Source organism: Notolabrus celidotus, chromosome 10 (genome assembly GCF_009762535.1).
Source record: "Notolabrus celidotus isolate fNotCel1 chromosome 10, fNotCel1.pri, whole genome shotgun sequence".
NCBI classification, from domain to species: Eukaryota; Metazoa; Chordata; class Actinopteri; order Labriformes; family Labridae; genus Notolabrus; species Notolabrus celidotus.
In genome coordinates this window covers 32,351,146-32,370,675 of record NC_048281.1, presented here as the reverse complement: position 1 = coordinate 32,370,675, position 19,530 = coordinate 32,351,146, and the positions used below count along the sequence as shown (strand labels likewise).

The following is a 19,530-nucleotide window of genomic DNA, read 5'->3' as shown; positions in this document are numbered from 1 at the left end:
TCTGCTTAGAACAAAACAAATATTTATGCTTGGATATGATACTTTTCCATTAAATTACCCTCAATTCCCAGTTAATTCACATAATTTCAAATTTGGAATATTTCCAAAATTCCCCAGTTTAACTTTCTGTAGAAATTTACCAGAAACTTTCCGGAAATTTACTGGAAACTTTCCACCCCTTTGCAACCTTAATCTTATCATATCGTATCGTACTTCATCACATCTGATCATGAGATAATCTGAGATTCCAACCATGATTCCTCTGGATCCCAGCAAGGGGATTAATCCATATTTAGATAGATTATATAGACACATTGTTATAGATAAAGTAGATGAATGCAGAAATAAAGAGCTTTATAGATATGAATGTGCATAACATTTAAAGCTTAAAGTGATGTAATATATGATTCATATAATTGTATGAGTCATGGATATTTAAGAAATAAATGTGCAGTATGTGCAGCAATATATATAGATACATAGATTAGTATTTTAGTAAACAATCATTGCACCCGTGGCAGAGTGACATTGTTGCTTTAAGACTCAAACTAAGGACATTTTCAATTCTCCAATAACAACAATGCAAAAACTTTTGCATTGTTCTGAGTGTGATCCTGGAGTGATCCACTGGAAGTCAGATTTATATTCAAGACATTCAGTTGTAAGGTGTCTAAATGCTTTCGTTTCACCATGCATCCAAAATGACTCTTGAATGAATCTTTCTTCAGTCTTGGTATTCGTTACCTTCCCTCTCAGGAGCTGCTGAAAGCATTCTTTATAAAGACCCGCTCAGTAAAGTGAAAGAAGCAGGTTTTGGAGGCGAATTAGCCGAATAACTCAATCACAGCATGTCCTCACAAAATGCCGCCGGTCCTGTTTGGATTTGGTGCGGCAGTGGTTAACGGGCTGGAGGACGGCCCTGTGATGGAGCTCGGCATGTGAAGAATGCTCAGCTCAAGCCCATGCACAGATCCATGAAGAAATCCTCCCACCGGCCCCGGAGTTATGAGGCTGCCCCTGCAGGGAGAGGCTGCAGGCAGAGACAAACTTATCACACACAATAACGCACCGTTTGTTGGTTGTTGTCTCACAGCAAAGCATCGCTCTGTGTCCTGTTTGTTTATTTTTGACTCCATGTTGACCCTGAATCAAATCCAAAACCCTTTAATTGGGTGATTTGGCACTTTGAACATCTGAAGCGGTCCCTTTGGTCGTCTCCAATCTTTAACTCTTCATTCACATTCTCTCCAAATTTGTCGGCAACATTTGCAGCCACTTCCTTGGTTTTCCTGCCGGCGAGTTGACCTCCACCACTGTCACCATTGTGAGTGCACCAGAGCGGTTTGGGTCCCGTCAATACAAACAGGAAGTGAACATTCAATGGCAGCAGGGTGGACCAGTTCCTTCTGCTACAGTGGAGTCTCCACCCATCATGTCGCCTCTCCTCCTCCTCCTTTGTCTCTGCCTCGTCAGGGTCTTTGTCCCCCTGAGTGTAAATAAATATGTTTGTTTGCTCCACTCTTACAGGAATGCACAATTTGAATCCCTGTTTTCATTCATTGACTTTATACAGTGAATGAATTAGTAATGTAGTTCAGTTTAAATGAGATCTCAGAGGAAAACTCTGGGAGTTATCTAAAACTTATGTAACAGAACACATTATGCAGAAAACAGTGTCTCATAGAGGTTTGCATCTCTTCTTTAACAAGATGATCAGATCTGAATCTCCATACACGAGCTACGATTTGACTCAGGGATGATTCATTGAAATGTGTAATGATTTCGTGTGATTTGATTTGATTAGATAATTCCATCAACTTAGCGCTAACTGGTAGGCCTCCTAACACAACATTAGAACTGTAAAAGCCAAAAAATCTGTCAGAGTCTTGCAAAATTAAAAAATGATGAGCACAGTGTGTAGGATCCACAGCAAAAACTAGTCACAACTTCCAAATCAGGCCTTTGACCAGCTACTGTATTACTTCTCTACTGCTCTGCAGACTCATGCAGTCAAATCTCCAGCAAGAAAATCCCCATTACTTGAAACACAGTCTGCAGCAACCACAGAGCACCACAGCTGAGTAGCTAGTTTTCTGCACTTGGAATTAATTGTGCATGTATAATTGTGTCAATATTCTTAAATCAAGATATTTCGAGTGAAACAGCGTTCTGAATATCTCTGCATTTATTTTCTTTGCAAAATTCTTACTAGTCTCAAAAAATCCGAAATCTGCCAGGCTCAGCAGAAAATAACTGCAAGTCAACTTAAATCACTTTATCTGGCATCAGACGTTTGCAATTATCTTGTCATGGGTTTGTTATCAACTCAACTCATTTTTATTTATACAGCACCTTCCATACATTCAAGCATGGAGCCCAAAGTGCTTCATAAAACAAATGAGGGACAGAAAACAACAGAAATGGGTATAATAATAAAATAAATAATCATAAAAAAAAAACTAAAAAAACATTAAAAAATCAAATCAAATCAGTACAGTAAAATTTAAAAATTAAGGAATAGTAAAAAGCTAAATTAAAAATCAGATAAAGTGAAACAAATCAGATAAATACAATAAATAAATGAGATAAATAAATGTTGTTAAAACTAGATTTTAATAAAGTAGCCCAGGGCTAAAAATAAATAACTCCAAATTAAAGCCAGATTAAAAAGGTAAGTCTTAAGTTTACTTTTAAAAACACTAGCAGAGCTAGCATGTTGGGTGTAGCCGATTCCAACCCAAAGAATCCAGAGTCTGCTATGGAGAAATAACAGACTGTTCTTATGAAACGACCAATCAGAATCAAACACTTGAAACAGCTGTAGTAGTAATCACTGAATATTTACACAGGATTGAAAAACAAAACATTTTCTAACTTTTAATGCTTTACAAATTTCACCACTGCCTGTTGACACTGTGGCAAAAATGTGAGTGTCGTCTCAGAGTCAGGAAATAATGACAGTGAGTGAAGAGCTGCCGGACCCAAACCATCTCTGAGAGGGAACAGTGGAGCAAGATCCTGTCCTCTGCTTTGCACCGGCTCTTGCTCACCCTGTTGTGATTTCTAACTTGCATAACCACCTGTTCACTTTACATCATCTCTTACTTAATGCTGCAATATGAGGATGGTGCGTCATGTGTCCCATTCCACATGTTTGTACCCCTCACAGACTCACACACTGGACACCTTACGTCTCTGAAGTCCATTAGAGTTCAGTGCTTTGGATTTGGGGTGCAGATCAGGATTGGGGTTACATCTTTGGACACCCCTCACATATTCTCTTCTTCTCTCCTGGAGAACGCCCTGACTCTTATCAGCTAACCTCATCTTCCTGCTCCACTTAGTCTCTCCCATCTTTTCCAGCTGCTAATTACAGAGCAATGTGGCTCGTTACATAATCATTTTTTTTTAAAGGAGGAAATGTTTTGGAGGGGGAACGGAGGTGGGGGTGGAGGGGGGGGGGGATGCATGCCACGCATGGAGATGACAGGGGAAGAAAGGAAATGAAGGGAAGGAGGGGTGTTTTCCTTCCCTTCGATTCTCAGGCATCTCCACAGGCCTGTTAGTGTATCCGTAAGTTTGTACTGTACAGACTGCAGCCAGGAAGGAATCTGATGCAGGCTAAGCATATTAAAGTCTTCGACGTGTGAGCAGGAGAACACTGCGGTGTTTATGTAACGATAAAGCTAACAGGACGGGACTTTTAAGTGTTCATGGTTTGGACGTTAGGGAAGAGGACGTGGCTTTCCTGAGTTTGAAAGTCACCTCGCTTTAACTTATTCTGCAACTCTGAATCAGTAAAAGAAGGAAGGAGGATGTGTTTTATAGCTCTCCCTCCCTCCCCGGCCTGTCCATCCATCTGCTCTTTGCTCTCCAACATCCTCCATATGGCTTTGATTTTCAGGGTCCCATGCTGGAATGTGTTTCCTCCAGAATTGGGTCAAAGAGACATTTAATATAAAAAAACACAGCGTGGATGATTCTGTTCTGTTGCCTACCTCGTGAAAAAGAGAAGGTGTTTGTGTGACTAACTCGGCCCCGAGTCTGAGCTTGTTATGACGGCCTCTCAGAGCTGTGTTTGTAGGCCTGTGATTATGCGTTTGGGATAACTCGGCGGTTAGCGTCCCACAACCATTATGACAAGGGTACGAATGTGGTGGAGATATTTTCAACAGAAAGACAGAAAGAGAGAGTTTTGGAGGCAGAGTGCGAATAGCTTGAATTCCTGCTTCCTGGGCTGAGGAATGTGAGAGAGGAACATCTGTCGCCATGACAGTCAGGGTCACCAGACCCGCCTCCACCCAGCACATAAACACACACACTGAGGAAACACACTGAAACACACACACAAGGAAGCAATAACAATACAAGGCGGGGAGTATTGTTGTTTTTGATGTTACAGTGTGTTTGATTTCAGAATTGTTTAATCAGTTTAATCTATAGTAACATTAAAACATAGTCTCAGTGATGTCACACATTGGTTTCTGAGGAGACGTCATGAAGCCCAAAGATGGTGGTCGCCATGTTGGAAATGCTGGCTCCCAGCTAAGTTACCACAAACCTTTAAAGAGCTACAGAAGTGGAGCTGTTGCAGGCCAGTTGAATTTTGGATGTTGGCTACAGGAGGCCCACTGTCAGTCAAATCAAACATTCCCCTTGATAGGTCTAACCCAGGACTTCCACCAGATACAAGTCCAGCCCGCATCCGATCCGCCGTGGTCCGGCTCTGTGCTCTTTCGTCCGTCAACACCCACCGGTTGGGTTTTCATAATGCAGCACGGAGCAGGACCGTCGGACAGCTGGAGTCATGTGACCGAGGTTTTCTCATGGTACTCACTGAATCAAAGATTCTCCTCCTCCTCTCCTCATCCATCTTTCTGGTCCTCTGAAAACCTCTGACCTGTTGACTCCAGGCCTGGCTCCGCTCATCATGACAGTTTGTTGTTGTAGTTAAGTGAAATACGATCTGGTGATAACACAGAGTGTTTTATTCTGAAAATTTTTGTTTTGGTGAAACCTGACTTCCTGTCCCGCTCCATCTGCTCTGTTGAGATTGATGCGTCGTGCTCCGACATCCAGAAAAAATAGAAGTCTTGTGTATCTGATCCGGAGGGCTCCGACCTGCCAGATCAGAGACACAGCCGGAACGCAACGGAGTGGATCCAGTAGAAGTTAACACACTGACTAGAATAGAAACCTATCAGATTCAGTGCCGTGACTAGAAGCCGCTTCAACTCAATTTCTTTACCTGTGTCTAGATCGACCAAAGCTTAGGTTGAGCCAAAATTCCAACATGGCTACCATCCTCATTGGGTTTTAGCATTTCCAACATGGCAGCAACCATCGATGGATTTCATAACGTCTCTTCAGAAAGCTTTGTGTGATGTCACGTTGATGTTTCACAGTCTCAAGTCCTGATCACATGTTCCTGTGTTGCTGTTTATTTCTCTGGTTTGATGAAAAATGTGATCACTCCTTTCAGAAATGCTACAAATATCTGAGGCATTACTTGAGCACTGCTTTCATTATTACATGTAAACCTTGAAAAAGTTGGTCACACTGCCGATATGTTAAATAGAGCGAATGAAAGGATGCAAAGAGAAGCAAAAATGTAGTTTAAAAGGAAGAGGAGGGAGAGAGGGAGAGAGAGAGGGAGAGAGAGGGAGAGAGAGAGGGAGAGAGGGAGAGAGAGAGAGAGGGAGAGAGAGAGAGAGAGAGAGAGAGAGAGAGAGAGAGAGAGAGAGAGAGAGAGAGAGAGAGAGAGAGAGAGAGAGAGAGAGAGAGAGAGAGAGAGAGAGAGAGAGAGAGAGAGAGAGAGAGAGAGAGAGAGAGAGAGGACATAATGTGACATTACAGGGCGTCTCTGGTAGCTCTCTCTCTCTCTCTCTCTCTCTCTCTCTCTCCCCCTCTCTCCCTCTCTCTCTCTCTCTCTCTCTCTCTCTCTCTCTCTCTCTCTCTCTCTCACTCTCTCTCTCCCTCTCTCTCTCGCTCTCTCTCTCTCTCTACTGGCTACACAGGAATGCAACACACACACACACACACACACACACACACACACACAAACACACATGTACAGGAAACTGAGTATAAACAGTGATGTGTGTGTGTGTGTGTACGGTCAGTTTGTTCTCAGGGATGTTGTTACAGAGCCTAAAGCAGGCGTGTGCATGCTGCTTATAGTTGTGTATTACACCTATTCACACACACCGTGATGGATGAAACACACACACTCACACACACACACACACACACTCATACACATTATACAGGAGGTAGAAAGTGTGTGGTTGTGGTATTTCCTGGCTTTCAGAGCGGACTGTGCCCACCGCTGCTGTTTAAAGGTGTTGTGTGCTTTACATTTAACAACATCTAAATAAATCAAACACGCACTGGAGGTCTAGATATTAGAAGAAACGTGTCAGTGTGACAAAAAGGCAGCATCAGGCATGCAAGTAGAAAAGAACTGCACCAGAGAATATTTATAAACTTGAAGAAGTAATTTCTCCACGTTTGTGAGAATCAGTGAGTCATTCCTACGCCTACGAAGAATACACGTTTAACCCTTTTTTAATCATCTTGGCTCGGACTCGACTTCTCGGCTGCTGAGTGATTTATGAACCTGCAGCAGAACTTTAAAATCCTCTCAAATGATCCTGAAGCCATCGTAAAGGTTTAAGAGCAGCAGTAATGTGCTCGGTTCTCCTGGTTCTTGTTAAGAAACTGGCAGCAATGTGGTCTGAATGTGCTGCAGGTCTTTATGGGAGGAGGGGCAGGGAGACCGTGACAGTTGTCCATATTTTAAAAGCATAAAAAGATATATTTATAGTTTTACAGATTCAACTCAAGCATTCAGATACCGGAGCTTCAAGTTTAGACTATTATTGTACTATTCCCCTGAAATAAAGTCACTCAAAGAACCATTAAAACACATAGAATGGAAAAGTTTGGATTTACTGTACTTTTCTGTGCTGCAGTTCCCCTGTGTGTCCAGCAGGGGCAGCGCGGCTTGGGCTGAATGGTGGCTCTGTCAGAGCAGCAGGGCCGGGCAGAGGTCTGAGTTAAATGTCTTTGCAGTGAGGTCATTTACCATTTGAGGGGATTTCCTCATCTAGGTGTGGGTCCCTCAGTCGGAGAGGGAGAGCCAGATTCTGTGTTGTGTTCTCACTCTGTGCAGACACGTTTGTTTACGTGTTTATTCTCTCAGCTCAGGAGGATTTAGGCGACAAGACGGAGAAAAACCTCACTTCTGTTGTTTTGAAAGATAGAACAGTTGCTTTAAGATTGAGGATTTGTTGGAAGAAACTCTGTAGAAAGCATTACATGCATTATAGCATGACATTTGGTGGTTACTGTACTGTAATGTACGTTTTTCTTTACATCTGTAGAACAGGGTTAGTAGGTCAGTGCTGTTTTGGATGCAGCACATCATCATATTGCAGTTTTTATAACATTTTTAGACTAATATGCAGCCCTCATAAAGGTGTAAAGCCATCTTAAGAAAAGATTGCACCAAAATAGATATGAAACTGTCTTATGCACATTCAGATTGCATGCACAAGAAACTCTATAGATGCACAACCTTGCATCAAACAAAGAGGTGTCACATAAATTGCACATAGAATAAACTTTATGTTTCTGCCTACTTCAAGAACTTAAATATCTTATAATACTCTAAAGCAGGGGTTCCCAAAGTGTGGGTCAGGTGTCGTGAGATGTCTTCCAGAATGTATTCTTTTTGAAGTTATCTAAAAATAGTACATTTTGCTCATTATAGTCAAAAATATCGACAAAAATTGTCTCTAAAATGAACTAAAACCTTCAAAATAGAGAATGTAATGAATTTTCTGACTTTCTTTTTTGTCAGATGACTCCTAAGTTTAGGGTTAGTGAACAGTTAATTATCTAAAGCATCAGTAGCAGCAGGTTCATTCATAAAGGCACAGGAAACACAGACACATGCTCATATAGGTAGGCTCATTTTCTGCAGACCAGCTAAATGAAGCCACATTAAAACACTTTGAGGGACAGTGGGGTCGCGAGTCTTTGGCACCTTTATTTTGGGGGTCGCGGGCTGAAAAGTTTGGGTTGGGAAAAGTTGTAAAGGACACAGGGGGAGATGTATAGAGACGAGGTGTGTTGGCTTAGATAATACTGATGTTCTGGAGCATCTGATATCCTGGTCATTTAAACACAAATTTACATTCCTACTTATTGTCTAGTGACTAGTCTAAAGGTAACTCAAACTCAGACAACAGTCCAAACTGAGCACGACTTATTTCATATATCTAAATATGAGATCTCAGAGTTTGGCCTTGCTCAGCCCTCCTTGCAGCTTAATGTCCACATACCTGTGCTTGTTTGCATTGATCTGGTCGATTTTGGGGGTCGCAGGCTGAAAAGTTTGGGAACCCTTGCTTTAAAGCAATATGAGGCTTTAACAGCCTCTTCGTTTGGTCTATGATGCTGTAAGTTTGGCGTTTATTTCACTTCTTAATCGTACTTAAAAACACACATTCAAACTCTTTAAGAGTCTGTTACCCAAGCTCATTTACAGCGTCTTGTTTAGAGGGAGTTTAGGCTGAAACCTAGATCTCCTGGTCTACGTGATCCCAGGGCCTGGAGGAATGATTGGCATTACTTAATAAAAGGTAAATCTAAAAGGAATGCTCTCCTCGGTCCCTCCTTCACATTTTGAACGCTCCGTCTCCATCGTAAATTATACGGGGTCCAATGAAGAGAAAATACCAAAGTGGTTAACCAACATTTTTTACATCGGTGACCTAAATACCTCTGGGCGGGCTTTCACAGTGACCCACCTGTTGGAGCCAGGGATGAGATCCTCATGCACCACCTGTGGATATAAAGAGGGAGGGAGACGAGCCACTGGGCGAAGAAGCTGTTTCACTGGAAGAATACAGAGAAAGGAATCGAGTTTATGAAGAAGAAGAAGATGTACTTTATTACTCCAGAGTGGGACATTTATTTTTTCACTCATGCAACACATACAGGCTATAAATACACAATATATGCATGCACAAACAGGGTCTTATGGACATGCATTTAGGAGAGATAACAGAGTAATTGAACTTAATTTCATACAGCACTTTTAGCAAACAAGTCACAACATACAGAAATACAACAAACCAAAGGCAGCCTCACTGAGCCACATAATAGAAATCATGTGAGACCAATAATGCAAAAAACATGTTCAATAAACTGCTTAATAAAAACAGATAATTCACAGGAGTATAGTTACCCATATGTCTCCCTAAACCAAGCAGCAACCTCCGACCGGGAGAATTGAAGCCACTGTGGAAGTGTTAAAAACTGCAGTTCCTCAAGTGTCCACTTGAGGCTGGCTCCAGAAACACCAGAAACCACATACACACCAATTCAAAAAAGCTGATCTTTACAGCAGAAATAAACATGTTTACAGTCTGGTTCAAAAAACAAGTGTAGTCTGGATAGCTAATTTCTTGATCAGCACACACTGTACGGGGGGCAAATTTTTTTATAACACAGCAGTTTCTTTTTTTTTTTTTTTTTAAAGTTATATTTTTTGGGCTTTTTGCCTTTATTTGATAGGATAGTGAAGAGAGACAGGAAATGTGGGGAGCAGAGAGGGGGGAAGACATGCAGGAAATGGTCAACCAGCCGGGAATCGAACTGGCAACCCCTGCGACGAGGACTATAGCCTCTATATGTGGGGCGCTTAGACCGCTAGGCCACCAGCACCCCAACACAGCAGTTTCAAAGATATTAAGATTACAAATTTTCCATTATGAGAGGCACAGCTGACTTGATTAACAGGAGGGAACACTGTAGCTGTTGGTGAGGAGGCTCAAAGCCCACCTCTTTACCTCACACTAGCTCGACAGAAGTTAGATTGAGTTCAACATTTCCAATATGGCTCCCACCAACGATCTGCTTCAAAACAGCGTTCAGAACCAGATGGTTGACGTCACGGATACCACGTCCATTTATTATACAGTTTATGGTTTAAACAAAAATCACCCGTTGTAAGGACAGAGAGAGTTTGGTTGATATCAGTCTGTCAAATCCTCTGCAGCCTGACCGTGAAGGGCTCTAAAGTAAGGGTACGAAATTTAAACTGGATCCTATAAGAGGGGCCTGCACACGGAGAGATGATCTGAGCAGTTGGGGGTTTTGGTGCCTTGCTAAAGGGAAGTTTAGCAGTGCCCGGGAAGTGAACTGTGAATCTCCAATTCCCAGGCTAAGTCCTTACAAACTTACACAGATCTACTGCCACATTTATGCATCAATTTCAAGATGACTGCATGGCCACATAGCTACACGGGGGCACTGGTTGGCTTAGCGGTTTTAGCGCACGCCCCCATATACAGAGGTTATAGTCCTTGTTGCAGTGGTTGCAGGTTCCACTCTTGGCTTCAACCATTTGCTGCATGTCTTCCCCTACTCTCTTTTTTACTCATGTTTCCTGTCTCTCTTCAGCTTTTTTATCCATTAAAGGTGAAAATGCACAAAAATATAGCTAAAAAAAAAGACTGTGATACGTGTCGTTCAAACTAAACAAAATAAACATTCTTCATTTTGGTTGACTCCCTAGCATGAATCTTTTAAATCCCTATGGACTTTCATGTTTTTGAGATATTCTAATGATTTCCCTTTCCAGTTACAATTCCATTACCTAGACTTTACATCTATCAGCAAATATGGAGCATCCTAACAATCCAAGAGTGAATAAAAGTATTCAAATATTGGTGGAAAGATTACAGAAAGCGCCCAAATCTACCTTAATGAGTCCAAGAAGAGCTCCTTTCTTTACTTTATATGATGGATTATAAATTGCTCTCGTTAAACCATTCATAAGTTGGCAAATTCCAGACGAGGTAATGATAACTGTGTTATAAAATGTTAAATATTTGAGTATGTGTTGGAGAATAAAGTGTCAGGGAGTGTGAAAGCGTTTGTGGTTAGTGAACGTGTAAAAACATCAGTACAGACACTTTAAAGCTCTCTCCGGTCATACTCATTGGATCATCTCGTCTCTTTGTGCCCCTGAGGTGAACGCCGCTCCACGCCCTGCTACAACTTCTGATTCATTTATGGGAAATAATTGCTCCATTTACAAACGATCATACGATGGTATGATAAATACTTTGGCTCAGTTTTCTGCGCTGACTAAGAATCTGTGTGCTCGTCATTTTCCACTTTCTGAAGCTGTAATAGTTTTATTTTCAAACACAGTTTAGAAGCTGTCACATTATTTTACTGCATGAATATGTTTTAAAAAATGCAGAAAATATTCTCTTTTCTTAAACTCCAGTGTTTCGGGTTTGTTGTGTGTTGGAACAGACACAGGAAGTCACTGGTATGTGACCTCCAGTGGAGAGGATGCAGGTGTTTGAGCACCTACTTTTTCTAGTCGCCCTTAAAATGATTTATCTTCACTTTGGACAAAACTTACCGTTTTTTGTTTCTGTGATAAATCACTGCAGATGAGTGTTGCAAAGATTATTGCCCTCAATTTTGCTCATGTGAGTGTTTGTTTCAACATATAAAGCAGGTTTTAAATGCTTGTTGTCTTGTTTGTTAGTTTCTTTTGTTTGGAAATCATCTAAGCTAAGCAAATAGAACAATTCTACAACAAAATCTGAAGTCTTCATGTCTCTTTATTGTCTCTTTATTGAGATTTTCAAAGTTCCCCCATACTTACTGATTCAGCTTTAGTTCTGGACCTTGGAAATGCTTGGAACCATTGTTTTTTTTTACTTACTCATATTTTTTATAATTAGTATTATAAATAATATTCAATATTTTAATTTTTTTTTGTTTTTTTTGTTTTTCTGCTCTCTTTAAATTATGTGCGTGTATGTACGTATGTGTATGCATAGGTATGCATGTGTATGAATTTGTGCATATATGTGTGTTTGTATGTATATATATATATATATATATATATATATATTTACATAAAGTATATATATATATGAATTTTTATTTATTTATTTTATTATTTCTCTTCATTTATTTTGTCATTTAAAATTATTTTTCAACAAAACTTTTCTTCACGTGTTTTCTATTAATTAATTTATCTGTTTATTTTATTCATTTAATTTTTAATATTATCAATTTCATTTTTTTTTCATATGTCTGAGCCCCTGTTTGATTGTATTTGTTTTGTCTTGTTGATACATTTAAAAAGTTACAAATAAAATATTAAAAAAATATATTTTATTTATTTTATTTATTTTATTTATTTTATTTATTTTATTTATTTTATTTATTTTAATTATTTAATTTGATTTGAATTGATTTGAATTGATCTGATTTAATTTAATTTGATTTGATTTAATTTAATTTAATTTAATTTAATTTAATAAAAAAAATATTTATTTTTTACCTGTTCCAAATAAACACATTTGTCCATGAGTTTAAAAAAAAATTGTTATCAGGGATTTTCCTAAAGTTTCTTCATCTTTGTGTGTTCCTCAGGAGATGGCCGTGCGCGCCCTGAAGCAGACGGGGAGCAGGAACATTGAAGCCGCTTTAGAGTACATCAGTAAAATGGGTTACCTGGACCCCCGCAATGAGCTCATCGTCCGTGTCATCAAGCAGACCTCACCAGGTATAAATTCAAACCCTTGCATACCTGTCTTTATTGTACCATAACACGACTCCACTAAGCGGTCTTGTTCTTTGTCTTGTAGGAAAAGCTGGCATGCCAAATTCAATGGACCACCGCCCCGCATTAGAGGTGTCAGGGGAGGCGGGTGGCATGCCTCCGTACCACCAGATGGGGGCTCCGATGTATGAAGGGGCAGCAGGATACGGCCCTGAGGGGGAGATGCCCAGACCTTACATGGGCGCTCCTCCTGTGATGAACTATATGATGCCCCCGTCTGGTGCAGCACAAGGCTCTGCCATGGGGAACCCGATGGGTCGACCTCCCAGCATGGGCACCTACCCCGCAGTGATGGCCCCTCAGAGCAACCAGGCCAACAACATGTACCCTCCAGGGGCCCCGCAGAAGGGCTACCCAGGCGGTATGGAGCAGCACGGCCCAATGATGAGCTACAACGTCCCCGGTCAGCCTCTGCAGCTCCAGCCTCAGCCACAAGGGGGCCCCGTCCCCGGTCCACACTATGACTACGGCCACGCCAGGCCCCACATGATGGAGCCGGCAGGTTATGGAGTGAAGAGGACCGCCTCCTTCCAGAATAAGATGGCGCCGCCCCCGATGGCACCTCCTGACAACTACGTCAACATGCAGGGGAAAGGATCCATGGGGCAGAATGGTCCAGGAGGAGGAGGAGGGGGTGGGTACCCAGCAAACCTGTACCTGCCGCCGCACTCCCACCCACGCCAAGCCAGCCCCACGTCCCACCAGGTCCACATGATGTCCCGCTCCCCAGGTGGGGTGGCAGCCATGGGGCCGGACTTCTCTGATATGCCTCAGGGCTTGATGACACCATCCAGAGCCAGTCTCAACCTAGACCTGTATGAGCACCACTGGGCGGGGCCTCCAGGTCCAGAAGGGGCCCCTCCAGCCAGGCAGCCACAGCCTCAGGGCCCATTCAGGGGGGAGGTGCGAGTTCCAAGCCGGACCAACTCCTTCAACAGTCGGTCTGCCGGTCCAAACGGAGTCCGACCTGCGATGGCGGCTCCACCTCCAGCCAGCAAACAGGACTCCTCGCTGGGCCCCCCAAACACCATCACGGCTGTAACCTCTCCCCCCATCCAGCAGCCGGTGAAGAGCATCCGTGTGATGAGACCCGAACCAAAGACCGCTGTGGGGCCGTGTCACCCCGGCTGGATGACGGCTCAGAGCCAGGAAGCAGCTGAGTCCTTGGGTTACATGCCCGAGGAGACCTACCCCCTCGAGCCGGCTCAGGAGCCACGCTGCCCTCCACCGCCTTACCCCAAAAACCTGCTCATGTCCGGGGCACCTAGTGAACCGGGGACCATGGAAGGAGCAGGAGCCATGTGTGGAGCTCCAGACCTCAGCAGCCCTGCCCACAGAAACACCCACGGCGGCAGTGGAGGGAGCGGGAAGGGCGAGGAGAGCCAGCAGGTGAAAGAGAAGACGAAGATGGGGAAGGGAGAGAAAGCAGTGAAGGACAAGAAGCAGATCCAGACGTCGCCCGTTCCTGTGAGGAAGAACGGACGTGACGAGGAGAAGAGGGAGTCACGCATCAAGACGTACTCGCCCTTTGCTTTTAAGTTCTACATGGAGCAGCACATAGAGAACGTGATGAAGACATACCAGCAGAAACTGAACCGCAGACTTCAGCTGGAGCAAGAGATGTCCAAGGTTAGAGAGCGAGCTAATTCATCATAAACTAACTTCTTTATTTATTTCACTTTAAACAAACTGACCTGAGGAAGTTGTTTCATTCTGTAACACCTGCTCACTCAGTGTGCAGGGGATTTCTAGATAATGCAAGAGAGTCCTGCAGGCTCTATGTGAGGATGCCATATATGGACTTCCTGTAATAGTGAAAATGAAAATAATAATAATCTTTATTTATAAAGCACTTTAAAACAGGGTTACAAAGTTTTTGAGAAATAAAAAAGAAACTAAAAGAGAAACATGATGAAAACTAATAACAGGAAATAAAGCAATGTTAGAAGAATAAAAACAACAAAAAGATTGAAGATTGAAGCAATCCAAATATCAGACTTACAATTTAAAAAATGCAAGATTTTAAGATATAAAATTATAAAATAAAAATGATTTAAATATAAAATTGAGATTAAATTATAAAATATAAAAATTGTTAGAATATAAAATCATAAATATATCAAATTATTAAAATATAGAATTCTAAAATACAGATTTATTTGAATATACAATTATTAGAATATAAAATTATAATATATCAAATTATTAAAATTATTAAAAATAAAATTATTAAATATAAAATTATAAAAATACAAAATTATTGGAATATAAAGTAATTAGAATATACAAAATTAAAATATATAAAATTATTAAAATGATAAAATAAAGAGTTATAGAATGCAAAATTATTAGAATATGAAATTATCAAAAATATTAAAATGTAAAATTATAAAATGAAATAAAACATCCTGCCGTCACTGCTGCCCTTGCCTCATCTTGAAAGAGCAAAAAAAGCAGCAAATCTTCAATTTAGGAAGCTGGAAGTGGCAAATTTTTTTAATATTTCTGCTTCAAATATGACACATGATTACTTTATTATTAAAACAGTTGTTTATGCTTTTTGAATTAGCTAACTCTTTCATATAGTAATCCTTGCAGCTCTATATTTGAAAAACTTCATTCTAATTCTTAGCTTCAGTGGAAAATGTGGAAAACAGGAATTAAAGGAGCAACCAGGTGGGATTTATATGTTTCAGTCCGTTAAGTGTGTGAACTGAACGGACTAAACAAACATTTTCCCAAAGATCATCAGATATCAGATTTTGTGCATTTCAGGAATTATAAAAAACAACTTCAGAGACCACAACAAACTGGAGATCAAGTTGAAAACACAGCTGGTATGTTTACTTTGTCTCTGACTCTTCTTATGTAAGCCTCTCTGTTATGTAAGTGACAACATATTTCCTAGAAACAGACAAGTTTACACAAAATGCTCTAAATATAATATTTGTTAATCACGAAGTCCTCTGAGACTCAGATCTTCTATCTGAGGGAGACTCTGCCAAGAAAGCACAGAGGTCAAGGTGGAACATGTGGGCGGATATTTTTAAACTTTCAGGGACATTTTAAACATCGTAGAGAAGCTGTGTGACATTCAGTTTGATCAGTAATCACAGCTAAGTGTTCACTGTGGAGGTTATCCAGTCTGAAGCACGTTTGAGGTCTTAGTTTGAGGTCTTAGTTTGAGGTCTTAGTTTGAGGTCTTAGTTTGAGGTCTTAGTTTGAGGTCTTAGTTTGAGGTCTTAGTTTGAGGTCTTAGTTTGAGGTCTTAGTTTGAGGTCTTGAGGAGAGGGAATTAAAGCAGTGACTGTCTTTAGCTGGAAAATCATTCTACAAACTCTGACATGCTTTGGAAAACAGTCAGGGGTGATGTTCCTGGATTAGTTCTTGTTCCTGTATGAGATGATAATGAGTTTTTAAGTGATGTCCGTGAGCTCGTCATGCAGAGAATTCTCCTCCAGGACTTTGTTTCAGACAGTGGGACCTTTGTGCAGGAGCATGAGTCAGTGAGTTCACACTTGTGTTTGTACGGGCTTGTCCTGAGTCAAGACTTTGGCCTTTTGCCCTTTGACCCCTCAGAGAAGAAGGTTTTTAAAAGAGGAGAAAACATACCAACGCTAAGAGGCTCAATTTAAGAAAGATTAGGGCAGCGAGTTCAACACATGTCAAACTAACATGTCTGACAGTCATCTCACCATCTTTCCTCCTCCTCTCCAGGCCGGCCTATCAGAAGCAGAGCAGGAGCAGATGAGGAAGATGCTGAACCAGAAAGAGTCCAACTACAACAGGCTCCGCCGCGCCAAGATGGACAAGTCCATGTTTGTGAAGATCAAGACGCTGGGCATCGGAGCCTTCGGGGAAGTGTGTCTAACTCGTAAAGTGGACACTGGAGCACTTTACGCCATGAAGACTCTACGCAAGAAAGACGTCCTCAACCGCAACCAGGTAACAGAACACACAGAGGATATGCTGTTCATATAAAAACTGGAGATCAGATGAAGCTACTTTAAGGTTTCAGGGGGAGCACAGAGTTGTAAAGCCCTCAGAGGCTGAAAAACAATAATACAAGGTCATGTTTTGGAACATTTAATGAAATTGCATTGATAAAACAATTCTGTCTTGCTTTAAATTCATAGATATTGATAGTTTTAAGTGAGTGTTGTTCACTCTGGAGGCAGAGAACGAGCGCTCACAATCAAGGAGGATCTGAGAGGTACCGAGTGCTGTGTTTACTGCAGCTGAATCAGGTTAAGGGCATCCTACAGACATTCAGCTTGTGGCTTATGCATCTAATCCAGAGGTAGTAAGTGGTGCCTGTGAAGTCAGCTGTTGTGAACATTTGAAGGAGTTTTATGAACGAATCAGGACAGATCACAAGTTCACTTTTAGTGCTTCTTTACCCTTAGACATTTTACTTTAGGGGATCTTCCCTGAATCCTTTAGACACATTCTCCTTCAGCAGCTTCACCGGCTACCAGTCAAAAATTGCATCAATTTCAAGATTCTGCTCCACACCTTTAAATCCATCCATAACCTCCTTCCTCCATACCTCTCTGAAAATCTGCACATCAACACACCAAGCTGCACTCTCAGGTCCTCCTCCTTCATTCACCTCCCTACACCAACCGCCTGCTTGACCACCATGGGGTCCAGAGCCTTCAGCCGCTCTGCCCCCTGCCTCTGGAACTCCCTCCCACCAGACATCCATAACATCGACTCTCTTTCTATTATTAAATCCTGTCTCAAAACACATCTTTTTAAACTGTCATTCACTCTGATTACACATCCTCACAGCTCTTTATCTTATCCTGTTCTTTTTTTTTATTTATTATTTACATGCATCATGTCTTGATTTTATCAGCCTCATTCTTATATGGCTCTTTTTGAAAATCTCAGCCCTGTACGGTGAGCTTGAGTGCTCTGAAAGGCGCCTTTAAATAAATATATTATTGTTATTATATTCAGCTGACAGGTTGTAGAGTTAAGTGTGTTTCTATGTTTTCAGATGCAGATTTTCTTGGCTTTTACATTTAAAATCTGTCTATGATTCAATAGCAGAATGCAGTGATTCATGTAGTGTAGTAAATGTCTGATTGAGGGTGAGGAGGCTCTTCTGAAAACAAATATAAGTGCAGCTAAAAGCATGAATGAGTTCATTTTAGCCCATGTGAACTGGCTCGACACTGTTTTGGGGTTTTTCATTAATGAATCATCTTTAAGCTGATGATGATTCAGTGTCATGAAAATGTCTCCTTGTTGCAGGTCGCCCACGTGAAAGCAGAGCGAGACATCCTGGCAGAGGCAGACAACGAGTGGGTGGTGCGCCTCTACTACTCCTTTCAGGACCGGGACAGCCTCTACTTCGTCATGGACTACATCCCGGGAGGGGACATGATGAGCCTGCTGATAAGGATGGGCGTCTTCCCCGAACCTCTGGCTCGTTTCTACATCGCCGAGCTGACGCTGGCCATCGAGAGCGTCCACAAGATGGGCTTCATTCACCGAGACATCAAGCCTGACAACATCCTCATCGACCTGGACGGACACATCAAGCTGACTGACTTTGGTTTGTGCACGGGTTTCCGCTGGACGCACAACTCCAAGTACTACCAGAAAGGTGAGGGGGGTGGGATCGCACCCAGAGTGTTTGAACTAGCAGAGGCACATTCACAGGATTTAAGACGGTTTAAAAGAGATGCTGAGGGGATTTAAATTCATTTTACACAAAGAAAAGTGACAGTTGGAGCTTTTTCTCAAACTATCGTTCACTTTCACTTTCACATTTAATGATTAATAGTCTTTCATTTATGTAATATTTATGTTATTGGACCCTGAAGCTCATAAAAAAAGGTTAAAGGTTGATCTTCAGACATATTCAAATCACTTTCTTTTGATTCAGAGTGTAACCTCTCCTATTATCCATCTAATACCGGTTCTACTGTCATGTTGTGTTGCTTGCATGGAGGATAACATAATGCCCCCCTTCCTCTCTCTCCAGGGAGTCACGTCAGACAGGACAGCATGGAGCCCAGTGACTTCTGGGACGACGTCTCAAACTGCCGCTGCGGCGATCGGCTGATGACGCTCGAGCAGCGCGCCAACCGGCAGCACCAGCGCTGCCTGGCTCACTCCCTGGTGGGAACACCAAACTACATCGCGCCAGAGGTGCTGCTGCGCAAAGGTAGGAGAGAGAGAGAGAATATGAAGGATCACTGTTGAATGATATGTATTGGCTTATAGGCTTGGAGCCAGGTCCAGCCCTCAGGATGTTTTTTGCTACCTTTTTTTCACTAGTATTTCCAGTTAGCTTATACCTTGGGCCATCTCAAGATGATAATGAGCACTCTGGAGGGGCCAAAAATCCCTTTTTTGAAAATGCTCCTGGCATGATAATGTAAATCTAGAAAACAAGGTGTTAAAATTGCATTCTTTGATATCCAAGTATGTGATCTGGCATAGAATATCCTGACACATAGGGGGACGTGGCAAAATAAGATTCTGGTGCTTGCTGATTTTAGATTTCAAAATATCATCCACAAAATACACAACAAGACTTTAAAGATAGCATGTTGGATGAAATCTCATACGAAAGGGTCACTTTTGAGCATTATAAGGTCAAAGTCACTGCCTCACTTTGTAAGCTTCAATTAGGGCTCTAGATGACCTCTGTATCTCAAATATTAAACGTCCTGTGGCCATAAATACTTCAACATACCCCAAGTCAGAGAGACCAGAATTTTCAGTTTCCAGCATTCCAGATGGAGGTTAGCCTGTTACCTGAATCTAATACTGCCTTCATATATTCTGCTTCTGCTGCTATGGGTAGGTGGGTAACATAACAAGTGATTGATACAGTAGGACTA

At 41.7% G+C, this 19,530-nt stretch overlaps 1 protein-coding gene across 1 annotated transcript in view; it reads left to right on the top strand.

Moving 5' to 3' along the window:
* Positions 1–19,530, top strand: part of lats2 (large tumor suppressor kinase 2) — a 44,048-nt gene that overhangs the window by 16,951 nt on the left and 7,567 nt on the right. The window contains exons 3-7 of the mRNA XM_034694008.1: positions 12,478–12,610; positions 12,693–14,296; positions 16,385–16,612; positions 17,930–18,284; positions 18,666–18,848. Of these exons, the coding sequence (XP_034549899.1) occupies positions 12,478–12,610; positions 12,693–14,296; positions 16,385–16,612; positions 17,930–18,284; positions 18,666–18,848 (2,503 nt within the window). The remainder of the gene's footprint in view (positions 1–12,477; positions 12,611–12,692; positions 14,297–16,384; positions 16,613–17,929; positions 18,285–18,665; positions 18,849–19,530) is intronic.